At 46.8% G+C, this 22,573-nt stretch overlaps 1 protein-coding gene across 1 annotated transcript in view; it reads left to right on the forward strand.

Moving 5' to 3' along the window:
* abcc4 (ATP-binding cassette, sub-family C (CFTR/MRP), member 4) overlaps positions 1–22,573 on the forward strand; it is a 655,673-nt gene that overhangs the window by 593,184 nt on the left and 39,916 nt on the right. The window contains exons 29-30 of the mRNA XM_038817953.1: positions 1,493–1,598; positions 9,922–10,056. Coding sequence (XP_038673881.1) covers positions 1,493–1,598; positions 9,922–10,056 — 241 coding nt within the window. The remainder of the gene's footprint in view (positions 1–1,492; positions 1,599–9,921; positions 10,057–22,573) is intronic.

Here is a 22,573-nt window from a genome sequence, read left to right on the forward strand (position 1 = left end):
TATAGTGAAAGTCACCAAATTGTGGTCACGATCTCCAAAGTGCTCTCCCACAACCAAATCTAACACTTGGCCCGGTTCATTACCCAGTACGAAATCCAATGTGGCCCTGCCTCTTGTCGGTCTATCCACAAATTGGGTGAGGAAACCCTCCTGCACACACTGGATAAAAACAGCCCCATCCAAACTATTCGAATTGTAGTGGTTCCAATCAATATTTGGAAAGTTAAAGTCACCCATGACAACTACCCTGTGACTACCGCACATATCCAAAATCTGCATTGCAATCTTTTCCTCCACATCTCTGTTACTGTTTGGGGGGCCTATAGAAAATTCATACGAGGTATGCTCATACAAGGAACACAGAACGTTAGCATGCAGGTACAACAACCAATTGGGAAGGCAAAGGGGATGCAAGGGGATTGGAGTACAGAAATAAAAAACGTCTCACTTCACTTGTACAGGGCTTTGGTGTTCACGTCTTGAACACCGTGTGCAGTTTTGGTTTCCATATTTAAGGAAGAATATACTTTCATTGAACAACAAATCTTCACAAAGTTGGTCCTTGAGATGAGTGAGTTGTCCTATGATGGAAGGTTCAGTAATTTGAAGCTATACTCTCTGGAGTTTAGAAGAATGAGAGGACATCTCTTGAAAAACCTACAAAATTCTGAATGGCCTCCATTGGGTGGACGCTGAGAGATTTTTTCCACCAGTCAGAGAATCTAAAAGATGGAGGCACAGTCTTAGGATAGGGGGTCAATTGATTAGGACTGTGATGAGGAGAAATTACTTCACTCAAAGGGTTGTGAATCTTTGGAATTCTCTACCCAGAGAGTTGTGCATGCTGCATTGTTGGTCACATTCTATTTAAGGCTGGGCTAGACAGATTTTTGGTCTCCCAGGGAATAGAGGGATATGAGGAGTGGGCAGGAAAATGAAGTTGAAGCCCAAAATCAGCCAGGCTCATATTGAATGGTAGAGCAGGCTCAATGGGAAATATGACCTAGGCCTTTTCCTATTTCTTGTATTCTTTTGTCTTAGCCACTTAGCATAATTTTTTCCAGGGGTTTTAATTTCAGTGCTTTCAGTGAAATGATAGCACCCAGGTTGCAAACCTGGTTCCCATAAGAATAGAACAGAGCATAATTAATCACATTTTCAAATTAATATTGGTAATCGGCTAGCTGTCACGCCCAATGACTGGCATGCAGCAATTCTCCATTAAAAAATACAACTAGTCCAAATGTTGGAATGAACCACTTAGTCTTTCTGTGTTATGTGTTTCTGAATTTAAAAGTCCAAAGTGGTACGGAATCATGTGCAGTGTACTGTTATCAATAACCATTGCTTTTGGCTGCAATCAAAAGTTTCCATTTACATGACTTGAAAAGGTAATGTACAAAGTGGGGGTTTGTCACTCTCTTGATCTATAAACACTAAATGCCAGATTCAGATTTCCACTGCATCACTTCCCTTTTTCTCTTTCTTTAAGAACGGATGAATTAATACAGAAGACAATTCGAGAGAAATTTGAACAATGTACGGTTCTGACAATTGCACATCGGCTTAATACTATCATTGACAGTGATAGAATTCTGGTAAGGTGCAATAGCACAAACTTCCTTTTAGTTCCCATTATAAGCCTGGATCTTAGTTACATTTGTCATTATCATGCATTTGGATGTGGATAGATTCTCCCTATTTGTTGCACTTGGGGCTCACATTCAATCTGTGCAATTGTGACATTTTGGTCCTTGTGTATGAAATAATAATGGCATTGAGATGCTACCAATTACACTGCCAGACAAGTACTTTTACTGCCCACAGATATGCTGGTCCTCTGCACTGCGAATCTTTTTTAAAAACAATCTGGCCAGTTATTTTGATACTGCTTGCCGCACAAAACCTGCAATTGAGGTAGAGGCTGAAGGGCAATGTAAAAACAGCTTTCCTTACCTCTTCCTGAAAGTATAATTGTGCCTGCAGGTTAAGGTACTTATTTTCTTCTTCTTTTGTTTCACATCCTCCGAAACAAATTTAACTTCATTTTTAACTTAACTTGGTGCTTCATTGCACAAAGTGAACACACAACAAATACAAATTTTCAGATTTATTTTTAAACACTTGGCCTCTGCTTCCAATTGTAATTTTAATGCTTTCACTGATGCTGCAGGCAAATGTTTGCAGGAGCAATCTAATTTAATGTTTTATTGAAGTAAACATGCAATAATCTGGGTTTTTTTTTTAAGTAGTTCACAATGTGAAGGAACTTCCCCAGTTGCAGCTGTGCTCTTTGTCCTGTTGACATTGTGGAGTTTTCAAAAGCTGAAAAAAATGACTGACAATTGTGTGGTAATGAAGTGTAGCATGGGAGTTAAAAGTGCAAATAATTAAAACCAGTTAATGCAGTTGCTAACTTAAGCCATTGCAGGGGAATTTTTACACTTATTTATGTTGCCTAAAGTGTTGGGACATGCACCCTAACCTTTAATGAATCAAAGAATGAGCTGTAACTTGATCTTCATGGGTAAATCACATGCATTACATTTGTTCATTTGATTGCCTTTGTTTCTGAAATGTGAAAAAGACATCTGTTATGAGAACAATAACCTGTTATTCATTCTATCATGAAGAAGAACTTTTCTCTCTAAATGCTGTTCTTCTCCTCTGCAACTGCTTGACATCTATGGGCATGATTTGCTGGCTTCGTCACACCCAACTTGGTGTCGCAGTGAGGCCGGTGAATGTCGCGAGAAGCCCCTTAATAGATTTGCAATGCTTGAGACATCTTGAATCTTGCCAGATGTCTCAAGAACTTCACGAGACATCACGATCTGGACCTTGCCCTCACCATTTAGCCCATATGTCTGTGCTGTATTCCACCGAGTCCAGGAATTAACAGCCTCAACCGAGCGGCGTTTAGTATTGGTCCGCACAAACGTGGAGCAGTTGTGGCGGCACATGCGGGGTCTTCCAGGCCATTGGAGACCCTCGAGTGGTCGGGTTCTGGGCAGCGTGGTAACCTGGAACTCCCATTGGCGCCCGGGCATCTTGCAACTGCCAGCCTGGCACCTTGGCACTGCTAAGTTGCCCGGGTGCCAGGCTGCACTTGCCAGGGATCAGTCCCGGGATGCCTTGCCCTTGTGAGGTGATGGGGTGGTCGAGGACCCTGGACGAGCTAAGTTGGGTGCAGCGGGGGGGTCTGGACGCTGCAGTGGGGATGCTGAGTGGGGTCGAAAGATTGGGGCTGCCTTTAAAAATGGCGCCCACATCCACGAGTACTCTTCCTGCACAGGCAAGCTGAGCTTGTCAGTGCAGGAAATGATGCAAGTGCAGCCTTGACGGGATGTTCCCCACCGTGGTAAAAAAAACAGCAAAGTGCCGTTGGATAGAAGGATGTTTTTCGGGTTCCAGTCGCTAAACGCACCCAAACGCTGATTATTTTTCAGCTTTGTTTGCGTGGGTTCCACCCCCCCCCCCCCCCACAACGTGGTAGGTGGATTGGCCATGCTAAATTGCTCCTTAATTAGAAAAATTAATTGGGTACTCTAATTTAATTTAAACAATAATAATTTCAGGGCTACTTTCAAGCTAAATTAGTTCATTAATCCAGTAATTAAAAGCTACTATTTTTGATTGAACATAGAACATAGAAAAATACAGCACAAAACAGGCCCTTCGGCCCACGATGTTGTGCCGAACCTTTGTCCTAGATTTAAAACAAATCAGTCTACACCCCAGCATTCTACCGTAATCCATGTACCTATCCAATAGCCGCTTGAAGATCCCAAATGTTTCCGACTCAACTACTTCCACAGGCAGTCCATTCCATGCCCCCACTACTCTCTGGGTAAAGAACCTACCTCTGACATCCCCCTATATCTTCCACCATTCACCTTAAATTTGTGTCCCCTTGTAATGGTTTGTTCCACCTGAGGAAAAGGTCTCAGACTGTCTACTCTATCTATTCCCCGATCATCTTATAAACCTCTATCAAGTCACTTGTCATCCTTCTCTCAGGGTTAAACTCCATCTGCCACTTCTCAGCCCAGCTCTGCATCCTATCTATGTCTCTTTGCAGCCGACAACAGCCCTCCTCACTATCCACAACCCCACCAATCTTTGTATCATCCGCAAATTTACTGACCCACCCTTCAACTCCCTCATCCAAGTCATTAATGAAAATTACAAACAGCAGAGGACCCAGAACTGATCCCTGTGGTACGCCACTGGTAACTGGGCTCCAGGCTGAATATTTGCCATCCACCACCACTCTCTGTCTTCTTTCGGTTAGCCAGTTTGTTATCCAACTGGCCAAATGCCCCACTATCCCATGCCTCCTTACTTTCTGCATAAGCCTACCATGGGGAACCTTATCAAATGCCTTACATGGATAAAATCCATGTACTCAACATCCACTGCTTTACCTTCATCCACATGCTTGGTCACCTCCTCAAAGAATTCAATAAGACTTGTGAGGCAAGACCTACCCCTCACAAATCTGTGCTGATTGTCCCTAATCAAGCAGTGTCTTTCCAGATGCTCAGAAATCCTATCCCTCAGTACCCTTTCCATTACTTTGCCTACCACCGAAGTAAGACTAACTGGACTGTAATTCCCAGGATTATCCCAATTCCCTTTTTTGAACAGGGGCACGACATTCACCACTCTCCAATCCCCTGGTACCACCCCTGTTGATAGTGAGGACGAAAAGATCATTGCCACCGGCTCTGCAGTTTCATCTCTTGCTTCCCATAGAATCCTTGGATATATCCCGTCAGGCCCGGGGGACTTGTCTATCCTCAAGTTTTTCAAAATGCCCAACACATCTTCCTTCCTAACAAGCTTACCAGTCTGTTTCACACTGTCCTCTCCAACAATGTGGCCCCTCTCATTCGTATATACTGAATAAAAGTACTCGTTCAAGACCTCTCATATCTCTTCAGACTCGATACATGATCTCCCGCTACTGTCCTTGATTAGACCTACCCTCGCTCTAGTCATTCTCATATTTCTCATATATGTGTAAAAGGCCTTGGGGTTTTCCTTGATCCAACCCGCCAATCATTGGGTGTAAGTTCAGTTGCATTTCTGAAACGAGTCAGTTGAGTCACTGTCAGCTGAAGCTGGTTAATGTTCAGTAATCCAGTATCAAAAGCATGGTTTTTGACGACCATGAAAAGGAGGCAACATCAGTGCTGCTTTATGCACTGTGAGTGCTGCTTGGCTAGGCGAGAGTGTTTTGGAATTGCGTGAATTTTTTTCACCCAGAGGGTTATGGAAATATGGAACACACTGCCTGACATAGAACATAGAACAGTACAGCACAGAACAGGCCCTTCGGCCCTCGATGTTGTGCCGAGCAATGATCGCCCTACGCAAACCCACGTATCCACCCTATACCCGTAACCCAACAACCCCCCCTTAACCTTACTTTTTAGGACACTACGGGCAATTTAGCATGGCCAATCCACCTAACCCGCACATCTTTGGACTGTGGGAGGAAACCGGAGCACCCGGAGGAAACCCACGCACACACGGGGAGGACGTGCAGACTGAGGGTGGTGGAGGCAACATTCAGGAAGCATCTTGATGTGCACTTAAATTGCCAAGGCATAGTAGGCTATGGACCAAGTGCAGATCAATGTGATTAATATAGAGTCATATAATCAAACAGTGCAGAAGGAGGCCATTTGGCCCATCGAGTCTGCACCGGCCCTTGGAAAGAGCGTACTTAATATAGCTTGGTATTTGATGGTCGGCATAGACACGGTGGGCCTAAGGGTCTGTTTTTGTCCTGAATGACTATGAATACTCATTTACCGTCCCACTCGCCTCTTAAATCTTAAAGACCAATTGTGTTTACAAGCAAAGCTGTCTCTCCTACCACAGCCAATCATTTGGCATATGCACGTTCTTAAAATAAAACACTCTGACTCCCTGAGGACCATACAAAGAACAAAGAAACGTACAGCACAGGAACAGGCTCTTCGGCCCTCCAAGCCTGCACTGACCATGCTGCCCGTCTAAACTAAAATCTACACTTCCGGGGTCCATATTCCTCTATTCCCATCCTATTCATGTATTTGTCAAGATGCCCCTTAAATGTCACTATCGTCCCTGCTTCCACCACCCCGGCAGCGAGTTCCAGGCACCCACTACCCTCTCTGGAAAAAACTTGCCTCGTACATCTCCTCTAAACCTTGCCCCTCGCACCTTAAACCTATGCCTCCTAGTAATTGATCCCTCTACCCTGGGAAAAATTATCTGAATATCCACTCTGTCTATGCTGCTCATAATTTTGTCGACCTCTATCAGGCCGCCCCTCAACCTCCGTCGTTCCACTGAGAACAAACCAAGTTTATTCAACCTCTCCTCATAGCTAATGCCCTCCATACCAGGCAAATCCTGGTAAATCTCTTCTGCACCCTCTCTAAACCCACCACATCTTTCTGGTAGTGTGGTGACCAGAATTTAGCACGATACTCCGTGTGGCCTAACTAAGGTTCTATACAACTGCAACATGACTTGCCAATTTTTATACTCAATGCCCCGGCCAATGCTTGCCTTAAGCATGCCATATGCCTTCTTGACTACCTTCTCCACTTGTGTTGCCCCTTTCAGTGACCTGTGGATCTGTACACCAAGATCTCTCTGAATGTCAATACTATTGAGGGTTCTACCATTCACTGTATATTCCCTACCTGTATTAGGCCTTCCATAATGCATTACCTCACATTTGTCCGGATTAAACTCCATCTGCCATCTCGCTGCCCAAGTCTCCAAACGATCTAAATCCTGCTGTATCCTCTGACAGTCCTCTTCGCTATCAGCAATTCCTCCAACCTTTGTGTCGTCCACAAACTTACTATTTAGACCAGTTACATTTTCCTCCAAATCATTTATATATACTATGAACAGCAAAGGTCCCAGCACTGATCCCTGCGGAACACCACTAGTTACAGCCCTCCAATTAGAAAAGCACCCTTCCATTGCTACTCTCTGCCTTCTATGACCTAATCAGTTCTTTATCCATCTTGCCAGCTCACCTCTGATCTCCTGTGACTTCACCTTTTGTACCAGTCTGCCATGAGGGATCTTGTAAAAGGCTGTACTGAAGTCCATATAGACAACATCCACTGCCCTACCTGCATCAATCATCTTTGTGACCTCCTCAAAAATCTCTATCAAGTTAGTGAGACACGACCTCCCCGTCACAAAACCGTGCTGCCTCTCGCTAATACGACCCCTTGCTTCCAAATGGGAGTAGATCCTGTCTTGAAGAATTCTCTCCAGTAATTTCCCTACCACTGACGTAAGGCTCACCGGCCTGTAGTTCCCCGGATTATCCTTGCTACCCTTCTTAAACAAAGGAATAACATTGGCGATTCTCCAGTCCTCCGGGACATCACCTGAAGACAGTGAATATCCAAAGATTTCTGTCAAGTCTTCAGCAATTTCCTCTCTTGCCTCCTTCAGTATTCTGGGGTAGATCCCATCTGGCCCTGGGGACTTATGCAGCTTAATATTTTTCAACACGCCCAACACTTTGTCTTTTTGGATCTCAATGTGACCCACACCCTTCTCCCGACTCAGCATCCACTAATCCTTCTCTTTGGTGAATACTGATGCAAAGTATTAATTTAGTACCTCGTCCATTTCCTCTAACTCCACACATAGATTCCCTCCCCTGTCCTTCAGTGGGCCAAGTGTTTCCCTGGCTACCCTCTTGCTTTTTATGTACATGTAAAAAGCCTTGGGATTTTCCTTAACCCTATTTGCCAATGACTTTTTGTGACCCCATTCAGCCCTCGTGACTCCTTGCTTAAGTTCCTTCCTACTTTCCTTATATTCCACACAGGCTTTGTCTGTTCCCAGCCTTCTCGCCCTGACAAATGCCTCCTTTTCCTTTTTGACGAGGCCGACAATTTCTCTCGTTATGCAAGGTTCCCGAAATTTGCCATATTTATCCTTCTTCCTCTCAGGAACATGCTGGTCCTTAATTCCTTTCAACTGACATGTGAAAGCCTCCCACATGTCAGATGTTGATTTACCCTCAAACATCCGCCCCCAATCTATGTTCTTCAGTTCCCGCCTATTATTTTTATAATTAGCCTTCCCCCAATTTAGCACATTCTCCCTTCGACCACTCTTATCCTTGTCCACGAGCACTTTAAAAAACTTAGTGAATTGTGGTCACTGTTCCCGAAATGCTCCCCTACTGGCCGGGCTCATTCCCCATTACCAGGTCCAGTACAGCCCCTTCCCTAGTTGGACTATCTACATATTGTTTTAAGAAGCCCTCCTGGATGCTCCTTACAAACTCTGCCCCGTCCAAGCCCCTAGCACGAAGTGAGTCCCAGTCAATATTGGGGAAGTTAAAGTCCCCCATCACAACAACCCTGTTGCTTTTACTCCTTTCCAAAATCTGTCTGCCTATCTGCTCCCCTATCTCCCGCTGGCTGTTGGGAGGCCTGTAGTAAACCCCAACATTGTGACTGCACCTTTCTTATTCCTGATCTCTACCCATATAGCCTCGCTGCGCTCTGAGGTGTCCTCCCGCAGTACAGCTGTGATATTCTCCCTATCCAGTAGCGCAACTCCTCCACCCCTTTTACCTCCTCCTCTATTCCACTTGATATTTCTAAATCCTGGAATGTTTAGCTGCCAATCCTGTCCTTCCCTCAACCAGGTCTCTGTAATGGCAACAACATCATAGTTCCAAGTACTACTCCAAGCTCCAAGTTCATCTGCCTTACCTGTTATACTTTTTGCATTAAAACACTGCACTTCAGGCCACCAGACCCGCTGTTTGCAGCAACATCTCCCTGTCTGCTCTTCCTCAGAGCCATGGTGGCCCTATTTCCTAGTTCTCCCTCAATTTTTTCACCGTCTGATCAATTGCTCCGGTACCCACCCCCCTTCAATAGTAGTTTAAACCCTCCTGTGTGACACTGGCAAACCTCACGGCCATGCCACAAGATTAATTACTAATTTGTAACAGTGTGTGCCATTGATGAACCAACTGTGTAAATCAACTGGAACATGCTATGTTTGAGTGCACATCAGATCAGGTCCAGCCTCCCAAAATAAATTAAATAGCATTCAAAAAACAATTACCAAAAATATTCAATTTTTGAGTCTCGGGAGGATTTTATACTCTCACCGCAGGTGTGTTTGAAGGCAAGTGGCACTTAAGATCCAGCTGGTGGTCTTCCCACCATCTACCCACACGCACCCGAACTGTCTGAAATTTTACTGGGGTCAGGGAAGGCGTCACCTGGCCTTGGGCCTATTAAGGCCCATAAGTGACCAATCAATGACTACGCGAGCCTCACCGTGCCATCACCAGTGTTTCTGCCAGGGTTATGTGTGGAGGAGGAAGGAAGGAAGCTTGACACTTTTAGGTGTGTAGGTTGGTGTTGAGAAAGGCAGGGGGACCTTCTTTGCGGGTCCCCAAGGCCCATCAGAGGAACACCCCCCCACCCACCCACCAGGTTTATTTCCCCATTAACTCTGCATCCAGCCTCACCCAACCCTTCACTGAGACCCCTGACCTCAGGCTTACCTCTCCAGCATGGGAAGAATGTCTGTATTCCCCACAGTGACCACTCTGCCCATCTGACACTGTTGGGTCTACAGAACCGCCCAACATCCGATTGGCCAGCAGATCACGATGACAGACCTTCCTCCCGAGATAGGAGTCGAAGTCTCACCTTAAAGTAATTAACGCTGCTACCAGACCCCCAACGTTTTGCCGAGGTGGGCAGGAATTCAGCATTCTATCTTGCCCTTACTCATGCTATGCGTCACTTCCTGGTTTTAATAGTCTCTCGAACCCAAAAGCACAGTTTGGAAATGAAGAATCTTTTGGTGAACGATGCAAGTTGAGCATTTTTCTATTTAAAATGTTAACTATAGGTACTGGATGCAGGAAGAGTTGCAGAATACGCAGAACCCTACGTTCTTCTTGAGAACAAAGATAGTTTATTCTACAAGATGGTGCAACACTTGGGCAAGGCTGAAGCAACTGCTCTGATCAAGATAGCCAAAGAGGTATGATTGTATATGAAAAATCAGCAGATCTTGTATATCCTTCACCCGTTTGTTACATATGAACATTAATTATAGCTCTTTTCGTACTTATTTTCAAATCAATAATGTAAGTTGTATAACTATCCTCAAGTTCACACCAGTATTTTGTCTTTTTGTTTAGAAAATATTTTATTGAGTCATTTATAATTTTAACATTCTGAACTCTGAACAACAGAGCGGTCCGACACATGCAAAAACCCCACAATAACATACCACCCCCCCGGCCTGACTCCTATCTACCCATTTATTAGATAGGTGGCAGCCTGTCGGAGAGAAGAGCAGTACTTCTTGGCTTTAACAAAGAGTCATCGGACTGTAAACGTTAGCTCTTTTCACTCCCTACAGATGCTGCCAGACCTGCAGAACGGTAGCATGGTGGTTAGCATAAATGCTTCACAGCTCCAGGGTCCCAGGTTCGATTCCCGGCTGGGTCACTGTCTGTGTGGAGTCTGCACGTCCTCCCCGTGTGTGCATGGGTTTCCTCCGGGTGCTCCGGTTTCCTCCCACAGTCCAAAGATGTGCTGGTTAGGTGGATTGGCCATGCTAAATTGCCCGTAGTGTCCTAAAAAGTAAGGTTAAGGGGGGGGTTGTTGGGTTACGGGTATAGGGTGGATACGTGGGTTTGAGTAGGGTGATCATTGCTCGGCACAACATCGAGGGCCGAAGGGCCTGTTCTGTGCTGTACTGTTCTATGTTCTATGTTCTATGCTGAGATTTTCCAGCATTTTCTCTTTCGTTACCCATATATTAGATTCCCTGCCCACCCCCTCCTGTTGATGATCAGTTTTCCTTCAAGAAGTCGATGAACGGCTGGCACTGGCGAGCGAACCCCTGTATTGAACCCCTAAGGTGAACTTAATCTTCTGTAGCCTGAGAAGCCCCGCCATGTCACTGACCCACAAGCCTTACTTTGGAGGCTCCGAGTTCCTCCATCCCAGCAAAATCCGTCTCCGGGCCACCAGGGAGTCAAAGGCCAAAACGTTGGCCTTTCTCCCCCCCCCCCCCCCCCGAGCTCCCAGATCTTGCGGCACTCCAAATATTGCCATCTCTGGACTCGGAGTCCCTGCCAATCCCTGCCAAAATCCCCTCAGCCTCGGACACGCCCAAAACATATGTACATGGTTCACAGGACTTGCCCCACACTGACCACACCTGTCCTCCACCTCCTTAAAAAACCTACTCATCCGGGCCTCAGTCATATCAGTCCTGTGGACCACCTTGAATTGGATCAGGCTGAACCTGACACACAACGATGATGCGTTGACTCTCCTCAGGGCCTCTCCCACAGCCCGACTTCCAACTCCCCTCCCAACTCGTCCTCCCACTTCCTCTTCACTTCCCCAATTGGGACCTCTTCCCACTCCATCAATTCCTTATATATTTCCGAGACCATCCCCTCCCCAACCCCTGTTTTAGATATCACCTTATCCTGTAACCCCCTTAGGGGGAGGCGAGGGAAGCTTGGAACCTGCCTCCGGACAAAGACCCGTACCTGCAGGTACTGAAATCCGTTCCCACACAGCAACTCAAACTCCTCCTCTCGCTCCTCCAGGCGCGGGAAACCCTCCTCAATGAAGAGATCCCCAAATCTCTCAATCCCTGCCCGCTGCCACCTCCTAAAGCCCCCGTCCAGCCCCCCCGGAGCGAACCAATGATTAACACAAATCGGTGACCCGCTGATGTCTCCTCCAGTCTCCTGTGCTGCCTTCATTGCCCCCACACTCTCAGGGCTGCCACTACCACTGGGCTTGTGGAGTACCGAGCTGGCGAGAATGGCAGAGGTGCCGTTAACAGAGTCTCCAGATTCGTGCCCTTGCAAGATGCCACCTCCACTCGCTCCCAGACCGACCCCTCCCCCACTCCCAATTTCTAACCATCGAAGTATTGGCCGCCCAGTAGTAGTTCAGAAAGTTTGGAAGGGCCAAGCCTCCCTCCCCGCGCCCCCATTCAAGAAGGACCTTCTTCACCCGCAGGGCTCTCCCGGCCCATATAAAACCCGAGATCACCGCATTCATCTCCCTAAAAAATGTCTTGAGGATGAAGATTGGAAGACACTGCTGTACATGTTTCAATCTCGGGAGGACTGTCACCTTCACAGTCTGTACCCTCCCCACCAATGACAGCGGGAGCACGTCCCACCTACGGAAGTCCCCTTTCATTTGCTCAATCACCCTGCCCAAATTTAGTTTATGAAGCTGGCCCCAGTCCCTTGCCACCTGAATCCCCAGGTACCTAAAACTCCTTCCCACCACTTTGAACGGCATCACCCTCAGTCTCCTCTACTGCGCCCTTGCCCTTCTTGTACAGGGCCAACTTGACCTTATTAAAGCTCCAACATGTTTGTTTCAAACACTAGCTTTCGGAGCACTGCTCCTACCTCAGGTGAAATTTAACCTGGTGATTTCACCTGAGGAAGGAGCAGTGCTCCGAAAGCTAGTGTCTGAAACAAACATGTTGGACTTTAACCTGGTGTTGTAAGACTTCTTACTGTGCTCACCCCAGTCCAACGCCGGCATTTCCACATCATTATTAAAGCTTGCCCTCTTCTTCGCGATCTGCTCCCAGGTCTTGGGAAACCCAAATCTCGACATCTTCCCACGTACATCGTCTCGTCTGCCTAGCGAGCCTCGTCTGCCTAGCGCACCTCATGATGCGTTCCTTGTCCAGGAACCGATGTAATCGCACCACCATTGCCCTTGGTGGCTCACCCCCCTGGGGCTTGTGCATCAGTGCCCTGTGAGCCTGATCCACCTCCAAAGGTCGATCAAATGCACCTTCCCCAAGCAGCTTCTCCAACATCTTCCCCACATACACCCCAGCATCCGATCTTTCAATTCCGTCTGGTAGATCCACGATCCGAATGCTCTGCCTCCGAGAACGATTTTCCAGGTACTCCACTTTCTCCAGCAGTCTCTTCTGCTGGTCACGCAGCATCCCAATCTCTACTGCCATCGAGGTGGACTGTTCCTCCTGCTCCCCCCCCCCCGCCTGCTCTTCCAACCTCTGGATCGCCTGTCCCTGGGCTGCCAGTCTCGTCTCCACGAGGTCAATCACCGCCTTAATCAAGTCCACCGCCGGTGCCAGGTCCTCCACAATCTCCTTCTGTTGTTCTGTGAACTTATCATTTAAGAAGTTCACCAACTGGTCCATCGACACCGAGCTGACGGGGTCCGACCCTATTCGTCCGCCATCTCCACATGCAGTGTCCGCTCCTCACTCGCCACCACCATCTGGTTCATTCTTTTCCGATTACTTCTGGACCACAGCTCCATAAACTAGGCATCCCTTTCTTCTGTTCTTCTACACCTTTCCTCTACAAAATTCCTGCAACAATCCGGCATAAAGGCCACAAAAAGACCACCATGAATGGGAGCTACTAAATGTGCGACTGCTCACTCCATGGTAGCCACCGGATGTCCAGTATCTTGTCTTTGTAGTGCCTCGGCAATAAGGGATGAAAACATTAATGAAGATATTTTTAAAGAACTACTGCCACTCGGGATAAAACTAGAGAAGACTTTGTATGCAGTAAATGTTCTTTAGCACTCAAATCTGGTCATCAAAGCCTGTAACACCTATACGACTGAATTTGAAACCTCCTTTTAATCTCAAGCCCTGAGGGTGTCATCCTGAGGGAACATTCAGATATGGAGCACATACCGGGAGCGCAGCGAGGCCATTGGACACCAGGGGAAGCCTCCCGCGGGCTTACTGGCTGGTACCCCTCGCGAGATCTACCCGGTCCTCGTGAGGCAGCACGATCAGGACACCGCTCACCGTGGTTGTAACCAAGCCATGCATGCCTAAGTAGGTTTTAAACCTACTATGACATACTCATCCAGGATCTATCGGCCTCCTGGTATCTAACGGCTTCCTCAGAGAGTCCCCAGCTACATACCGTTCAGTACTGGTCCACACAAACGTGGACCATTGGAGGACACTGTTCCCATTTGGTTAGATCAGGCCCAAAGTATGGGCTAAACCAGTGAGAAACTCCTCAGGGCCCAGAAAAATGCCGAATGTAGTTAGGTAGCAGTGGGGATCTCGCCAACAGAGCCGGCGGGATTCTTCAACCAGAGATAGAGCTGGATAATTAGACTGACTGGATTGTTCCACAGAGAGCTGATATGGATTTGATGGGCCAAATGGCTTTCTTCTGCGTTGCAATTACTCTGATTCTCTGCATTATGAAGCATGTTTTGGTGTTTCACTATTCCAGTAAGGGAGCACCAGATTATCATCTTATTTAATAACACATGGTACATAACTAGGAGCAGGAGTAGGCCATCTGGCCCCTCGAGCCTGCTCCGCCATTCAATTAGATCATGGCTGATCTTTTGTGGACTCAGCTCCACTTTCCGGCCCAAACACCATAACCCTTAATCCCTTTATTCTTCAAAAAACTATCTATCTTTACCTTAAAAACATGTAATGAAGGAGCCTCAACTGCTTCACTGGGCAAGGAATTCCATAGATTCACAACCCTTTGGGTGAAGAAGTTCCTCCTAAACTCAGTCCTAAATCTACTTCCCCTTATTTTGAGGCTATGTCCCCTAGTTCTGCTGTCACCCGCCAGTGGAAACAACCTGCCTGCATCTATCCTATCTATTCCCTTCATAATTTTATGTGGTGATATGCATCTCTGTAAATACACAAGGGGTTAATGTGAACACACTCCACCTAGCTAGACACTAGAGGGAGCACCAGAGACATGACACACAAACAGTCAACCAATAGGTCAGTAAGATAGGACACGACCAATGGGCATTCACGACACACACACAGGTGACACTACCACAGGGGGGCATTACACCAACCCATATATAAGGACACAGCACACATGATCTTCCTCTTTCCAGTGGAAAGACTTAGTGAGTACACAGGGTTGATTGAACCACTTCACACCCACCACATGGATTGTAGCAGACTGGTTAGATAGTCTGAGTAGCTATAGCAGGATTAACAGGAGAGTCGAATCCAAGTAGGAGAATCGTTTAATAAATGTGTTAAAGCTATCTTCAAATCTGAACCTTCCTTTGTCAGAGTGCACATCAAGGAAGCAGCTTATGCTACGTCAAGAGCATAACAAAACATGGTACCAAGGAGTGAACTGTTTAAATCCATATAGTTACAGCTTGGCAGACAGTGACTACCAGTAGCAGCACCCAGGCAAGATGATGTTCGAGATTCCGGTTCCACAGCAGCTCAGGTACCACGGCAATCTCAATGAAAACTGGTGTGCGTTCAGGCAGAGATTTGAGATCTACCTGGTAGCGTCCGACTTAGATGGCGTGGCGGATGCAGAGAAAATAAAGCTGCTACTTACCATCACAGGTCCAAGAGCAGCTGAAATCTTCCAGACCTTCAAATACTCAAAGGGGCAAAACAAGAGCCACTACCAGGCAGTCCTAGACAAACACCAAGAATTCTGCGAGGAAGATACAACAAGAAAAGGTAAAAGAGGCGCCAGCACTAACCACGAGGCGAAGGTAGGCTTTCCATTGCAGAAAACGGCAGTTTTGATTTGCAGCCATCTTGGAAAAGGAGCCGCACATGCGCAGTTGAAAGAAGGGCGCAAAGTAAAGGAACAGCGATCTGCGCATGCGCAATCCATTCCTACTACCTACGTCACAAGCATCATGACGTCAGAGGCTGGACCACGCCCACTTAAAGAGGAAATGTCCCAAAACACGAAAAAAAAGTTTTAAAGCCGTAAAACCCGATACTTTCACCTGGAACGACAGCACAATGCCTGAAATTCGACCAGCAGCTGAAAGTAACCTCCGCAGAACCCTGCAACATGCAGTAAGCACCGCCCTAGAAGATGATATGGTCTTGGAAGACAACGACTCAGACGAAGATTTAATCTTGGGAGGTGGCTACCACAGTACCAAATCTGAACCGCAACCAGAGGTGTTGTACATTGAAGACCCCGACGACGTGTTCTTCAGATTGGGGAATCCTCAGCCCAGTATATATGACATCCCGACTTGTGAGTGCAGGATTATGCTGCGGCCTGACTCCAAGAGACAGAGAGCGGTACAAGCCCACAGAGAGCGGCCTGCTGCCACACAGAGAGTGATGAAAGACTCCACAGCGAGACAACTGCACGTCTCCATACAGAAAGTGACTCCAGTGACACAAGCCTCCACAGCGAGCTCGTGGACAGCCTCCATGATAGAAGCAACGCAAGACTCCAGAGCGCAGTCCTTGCATGAACAAGAAGTGATGACAGTCTGCACAGCAAGACCTCGGATGGTGATGTCTAGCACGAGGGGAAATAACTTTAAATTGAGGGGAGATAGATATAGGACAGATGTCAGAGGTAGGCTCTTTACAGAGAGTAGTAAGGGCATGGAATGCCCTGCCTGCAACAGTAGTGGACTCGCCAACACTAAGGGCATTCAAATGGTCATTGGATAGACATATGGATGATAAGGGAATAGTGTAGATGAGCTTAAGAGTGGTTTCACAGGTCGGCGCAACATCGAGGGCCGAAGGGCCTGTACTGCGCTGTTATGTTCTATGTTCTATAATGCACAATTCCACACAGGGAACGCTGCAAGACTCCACAGCGGGAATGACACAAGCCTCCACAGCGAGCTCGTGAACAGACTCCACGATAGAAGGAATGCAAGATTCTAGAGTGCAGTCCTTGCATGAACACAACCATGAAGGTCAAGCAACCTCCTCTGAGCAACCAGTAGCAGACAATGCAAGTCTACCACGCTCAAGTGAACAACAGAAAGACTGTGACAGTCTGCCACGCTCAAGTGCACAGCAAGAAGACTCTGACAGTCTACCCAGCTCAAGTGAACGACAAGAAGACACTGAAGCTCTACCCACTGCATGTGGGACAAGTGACGTCGGCATCCCATTTTCCATACAAGATGTGCAACGTGACAGACCTCACTAGAATGTACAGAGGCACTCGACAATCACAGTGAGACTACTGGTGACTCCGGTGACACCACGTTACGTCAAACTTCATTCACTCGAGCCTCTCCACAAGAAAATGCATTCCTGAATGTTTTGACTCCAGACAGGGAGCATCAAGAAACCTCAGAAGATGCAAGTGAATCTGAAATGACTCAGACGGAGAGCATCGACAAACCAAAACGGACTCGGGTGAAACAGACCAGACTTCAGACGGGGAGCATCCACAAGCCAAAGCTGATTCAAGTAAGCCGGACATGACTCCAGACGGGGAGCGCCGCGGACTCAGTGACAGCACGCTCAAGGAAACAGCAGATGCCACAAAGCACGCTGACCCGAGTAACTGTGTGAAGGACTCGTATTACCCACAGAGTGTGCTCCTTGAGCACAGCAAACACGACAACAAAACCAACCAACACAACAGCAACATCAAAAACAATAGCAAGAAGCGTATCAAAGGCAACAACGTTGACAACAAGCATTACAAAAACAACACCGATGGAACTATGACTGGTACGACATGGTCCAACTCTGCCCATGAGGGACACCGTTACTGCTCAGCTCAGTACAATGACAGACCATGGCAGGATGATGCATCTTACCAACTCACGTTTGCTGCACAACTAACAGGCAACCTGGCTTTCAGGACAGATGCCATCAAGAATTACCACCACAAGCATCGAAAGAAAGAAAGAATCCACCTCAGACAACAAAGTAATTTGACCATTTCTTGGTTCCGTAAGCACAGGGACACTGACGGCGTTTACAAAGCAATGCCATCACCAACTCACCAACCAAACAAGAAAGCCACTCGATCATATTAATTACTGAACTTTGGACTCATAACATATGATTTGGACTTATTGTTTAATGGTCACTGTTATCATAACTTGTACATGTCATCACTCATCCACCTATTTGTTCAATTTTCTTTAACACTGCAGAAAATATGTAACACGAAAAAAGGGGGGATGTGGTGATATGCATCACTGTAAATACACAAGAGGTTAATTTAGATACACTAGGACACTGTAAATACACAAGAGGTTAATGTGAACACACTACACCTAGCTAGACACTAGAGGGAGCACCAGAGACATCATGGCACACACAGTCAACCAATAGGTCAGTAAGATAGGACACGACCAATGGGCATTCACGACACACATACAGAGATGACACTACCACAGGGGGGGCATTACACCAACCCATATATAAGGACACAGCACACGTGATCTTCCTCTTTCTAGTGGAGACACTTAGTGAGTACACAGGGTTGACTGAAACACATCACACCCACCACGAGGACTGTAGCGGACTGGTTAGATATTCTGAGTAGCTATAGCAGGATTAATAGGAGAGTCGAATCCAAGTAGGAGAATCGTTAACAGTTTAATAAATGTGTTAAAGCTATCTCCAAGTCTGAACCTTCCTTTGTCAGAGTGTACATCAAGAGCATAACAAAACAGTACCATCTGTGATTTTGTGTATTTCCCAAGGATACTGTAATATATAAAACTGTTGAAGGAAGAGTAACCCACTTCATTTTTGGTGTTGCTTTCAGAAATGGCTCAAAGCATTTCACATACTTTGGGCAGGACTTTCTGCGCCCCATGGCGTGTTACACAGAGGGGGCCTATCATTGACTAGCAGCGTAATCTTTAATAGGGTTTACTGTTCTATACACCCATCCCCACGCTACACCCCCAGCCGCCAGGAAACCTGCAGCGGGGGTTCGCCATCAATGGGGACGAAGATCTTTCCAGTGACAACAGCCAGGAAACTCCAGCCAGCGGGTTTCTTTGAAATGGTGTTTGTTGTTATTTAGGTGCAAAATGTGCAACACAGAAGGAGTTATTTGACCAATCATGTCCCTGCTGGTCAATAATGCTTTGCCCAACCTTATCCCAAACTCCTACACTCAGCACTGCAAGATCACGGCGCTTCAGACAGACAAAAATAATTTGAAATCAAATAGATGTCCCATGAGGTGCCTGAAGGGTGTTATTTTAGCTGACAGAGTCTCAGGATTGCAACCAATGGAATGGAAAGAGGTTGTAGATCTTTATCGATATTGAGTAAAATAATGCTTATTGCTTCATTCTGAATGTAATGGACTAAATGTGACATTCCTAAATGTGATTTGGAGGGAAAAAAATCCACAGGAATGTTAATCAAAAGAGAAACTAAGATGAAGTAGGGCCGATCGGGGATAGTGGAGGGAACTTGTGCCCAGAGTCTGAGCAGATGGGTTGGGCCCTAACTGAATATTTTGCTTCAGTATTCACTAGAGAGAGGGAACTTGTTGGTCATGAGAACAGTGTGAACCAGGTCAATAGACGCAAACAGGTTGATATTAAGAAGGAGGATATGCTGGAAATTTTAAAAGGCATCATGATAGATATGTCCCCTGGGCCTGATGGGATATACCCAAGGTTACTACGGGAGGCGAGGAAGGAGATTGCTGTGCTGTTGGCGATGATCTTTGCGTCCTCACTCTCCACTGGAGTAGTACTGGATGATTGGAGGGAGGCGAATGTTGTTCCCCTGTTCAAGAAAGGGAATAGGGAAATCCCTGGGAATTACAGACCCATCAGTCTTACATCTGTGGTGAGCAAAATATTGGAAAGGATTCTGAGATAGGATTTATGATTATTTAGAAAAACATAGTTTGATTAAAGATAGTCAGCATGGCTTTGTGAGGGGCAGGTCATGCATCACAAGCCTCATTGAATTCTTTGAAGATGTGACAAGACAAATTAATTGATGAAGGTCAGGCAATGGATGTGGTGTGTATGGATTTCAGTAAGGCATTTGATAAGGTTCCCCATGGTAGGCTCATTCAGATAGGGGCATGGGACACAGGGACATTTGGCTGTCTGGATACCGAATTGACTGGCCGGAAGAAGGCAGCGAGTGGTAGTGGATTGAAAGTATTCCGCCTGGAGGTCGGTGACCGGTGGTGTCCCGCAGGGATCTGTTCTGGGACCTCTGCTCTTTGTGTTTTTTATAAATGACTTGGATGAGGAAGTGGAAGGGTTGGTTAGTAAGTTTGCCGATGACACAGAGGTTGGTGGAGTTGCAGATAGTGTTGAGGGTTGTTGCAGGTTACAGCAGGACATTGACAGGATGCAGAGCTGGGCTGTGAAGTGGCAGATGGGGTTCAACCTTGATAAATGTGAAGTGATTCATTTTGGAAGGTCAAATTTGAATACTGAATACAGGGTTAAAGGCAGGATTCTTGGAAGTGTGGAGGAACAGAGGGATCTTGGGGTCCACGTACATAGATCCCTCAAAGTTACCACACAGGTTGATAGGGTTGTTAAGAGGGTATATGGTGTGTTAGCTTTCATTAACAAGGGGATTGAGTTTAAGAGCCGCGAGGTTTTGCTCCGGTTTGTAAAACCCTAGTTAGACCACACTTGGAATATTGTGTCCAGTTCTGGTCGCCTCATTGTAGGAAGGATGTGGATGCTTTGGAGAGGATACAGAGGAGATTTACCAGGATGCTACCTGGACTGTCTTATGAAGAAAGGTTGAGGGAGCTAGGGCTTTTCTCACTGGAGCGAAGAAGGCAGATAGGTGACTTGATAGAGGTGTACAAGGTGATGAGAGGCATGGATAGAGTGGATAACCAGAGACTATCCCCCAGGGTGGAAATGGCTATCACGAGGGGACATAATTTTAAGGTGATTGGAGGAAGGTATAGGGGAGATGTCAGAGGTAGGTTCTTTACACAGAGAGCGGTGGGTGTGTGGAATGCACTGCCAGCAGAGGTGGTGGAGTCGGAGTCATTAGGAACATTTAAGTGACTCTTAGACAGGCACAATGACAGCAGTAAATTGAAGGGGTATAGGTTAGGTTGATCTTAGATTAGGATAAATGGTCGGCACAACATCGTCGGCTGAAGAGCTTGTTCTGTTCTATGTTCTATGAAGTGGCAAAAGGAGAAAAAGCAGACAATTATTTAAATTGGGTATTAATATTTTGAGATATTATTGATATAAGCATGTCCAGTGCTCATAACTAGAAGGAATTTGCTCCGCTCTAACATTTCATAATGAGAAATGTAATTTCTCTGATTGTGAAATTTGCCCTAGCTTGAGGATGTAGACGTTGCTATATTTTTGCATAATTCAACCAATAATGGAAACTAAAACCTGGGGTGGGATTCTCCCCTACCCGGCGGGGCGGGGGTCCCGGTGTAGCGGACTGGCGCCAACCACTCCGGCATCGGGCCTCCCCAAAGGTGCGGAATTCTCCGCACCTGTAAGGGCCAAGCCCTCACATTGAGGGGCTAGGCCCGCGCCGGAGTGGTTGGCACAACGCCGACTGGCACCAAAACCGGCACAACGGCCTTTGACGCCCGCTGCCCGGGGCTGGCCGAAAGGCCTTCGCCAGTTCGTGCATGCCACCACCTGACGTCACCACCGGCGCATGCGCGCTGGGGGATTCTCTTCCGCCTCCGCCATGGTGAAGGCCGTGGCGGCGGCAGAAGAAAAAGAGTGCCCCACGGCACTGGCCCGCCCGCCAATTGGTGCGCCCCGATCGCGGGCCTGGCCACCGTGGGGGCACCCCCCGGGGTCCAATCGTCCCGCGCCCTCCCCCAGGACCCCGGGGGCCCGCTCGCGCCGACAATCCCGCCGCCACCAGAGGTGGGTCAAACTACGGCGGCGGGAGAGGCCTCCCAGCAGCGGGACCTCGGCCCATCGCGGGCTGGAGAACCGTCGCGGAGGGCACGCCGATCGGGGGGGCGTGATTCCCGCTCCCGCCAATTCCCGGGTGGCGGAGAATTCCGGCGACGGCGGGGGCCGGATTTCCGCCGGTCCCTGGCGATTCTCCGACCCTGCGGTGGGTCGGAGAATTTCGCCCCTGCTTGCCTGAATTTACCTCATTGAAATCTTCTCCAAAAGTGGATATTTTAATACTTGCCTAAATTGAATTTATTTATTTCACTTGGGCGTAAATGTATTTCTTATAGATCAGTCATATTATCTTGCTCCTAAGTTTCTTCTGGCTTTTGATAGGTATAATTTTATTGATTAATCACCCTAGTGGAATTTAGGCAAGCATTCTGAGAATGTAACAACTGCAGTAGAACTACAACAATTGTCACTAAATCTTTTAAAATGGCCTAAGGCAGCCACATTCTGGAGTAAGTCCCATTATTATAATATTTAATGATGCCCCACAAACAGAAAATGCTGGAAATACTGAACAGCATCTGTGAAGAGAGAAGTAGTTAACATTTCAGGGCAGTGTTCTTTAGCACACCACTCTTGATTCAAAGTTTATTGTATGCCCCAAAACCCTTCATTTCAAAGCTGCATTCAAACGTGACCTGTGCAGACAAAGATCAGATTAATTCTGGGACTTGATGGTCATTTTTTTTTAGCAGACTGGCTTGTCCCTAAACCTCGACAAAAAAGATTTTGTTTGTGTAAATACATCTTTTATTAATGTATTCTTGCTCTTGAATATACTTCAGATAAAGCTGAATTAACCTTGACATCAGTTCATTTTTGTTATGTTTACTTGTCAA

This window comes from Scyliorhinus canicula, chromosome 14, assembly GCF_902713615.1.
Source record: "Scyliorhinus canicula chromosome 14, sScyCan1.1, whole genome shotgun sequence".
NCBI classification, from domain to species: domain Eukaryota; kingdom Metazoa; phylum Chordata; class Chondrichthyes; order Carcharhiniformes; family Scyliorhinidae; genus Scyliorhinus; species Scyliorhinus canicula.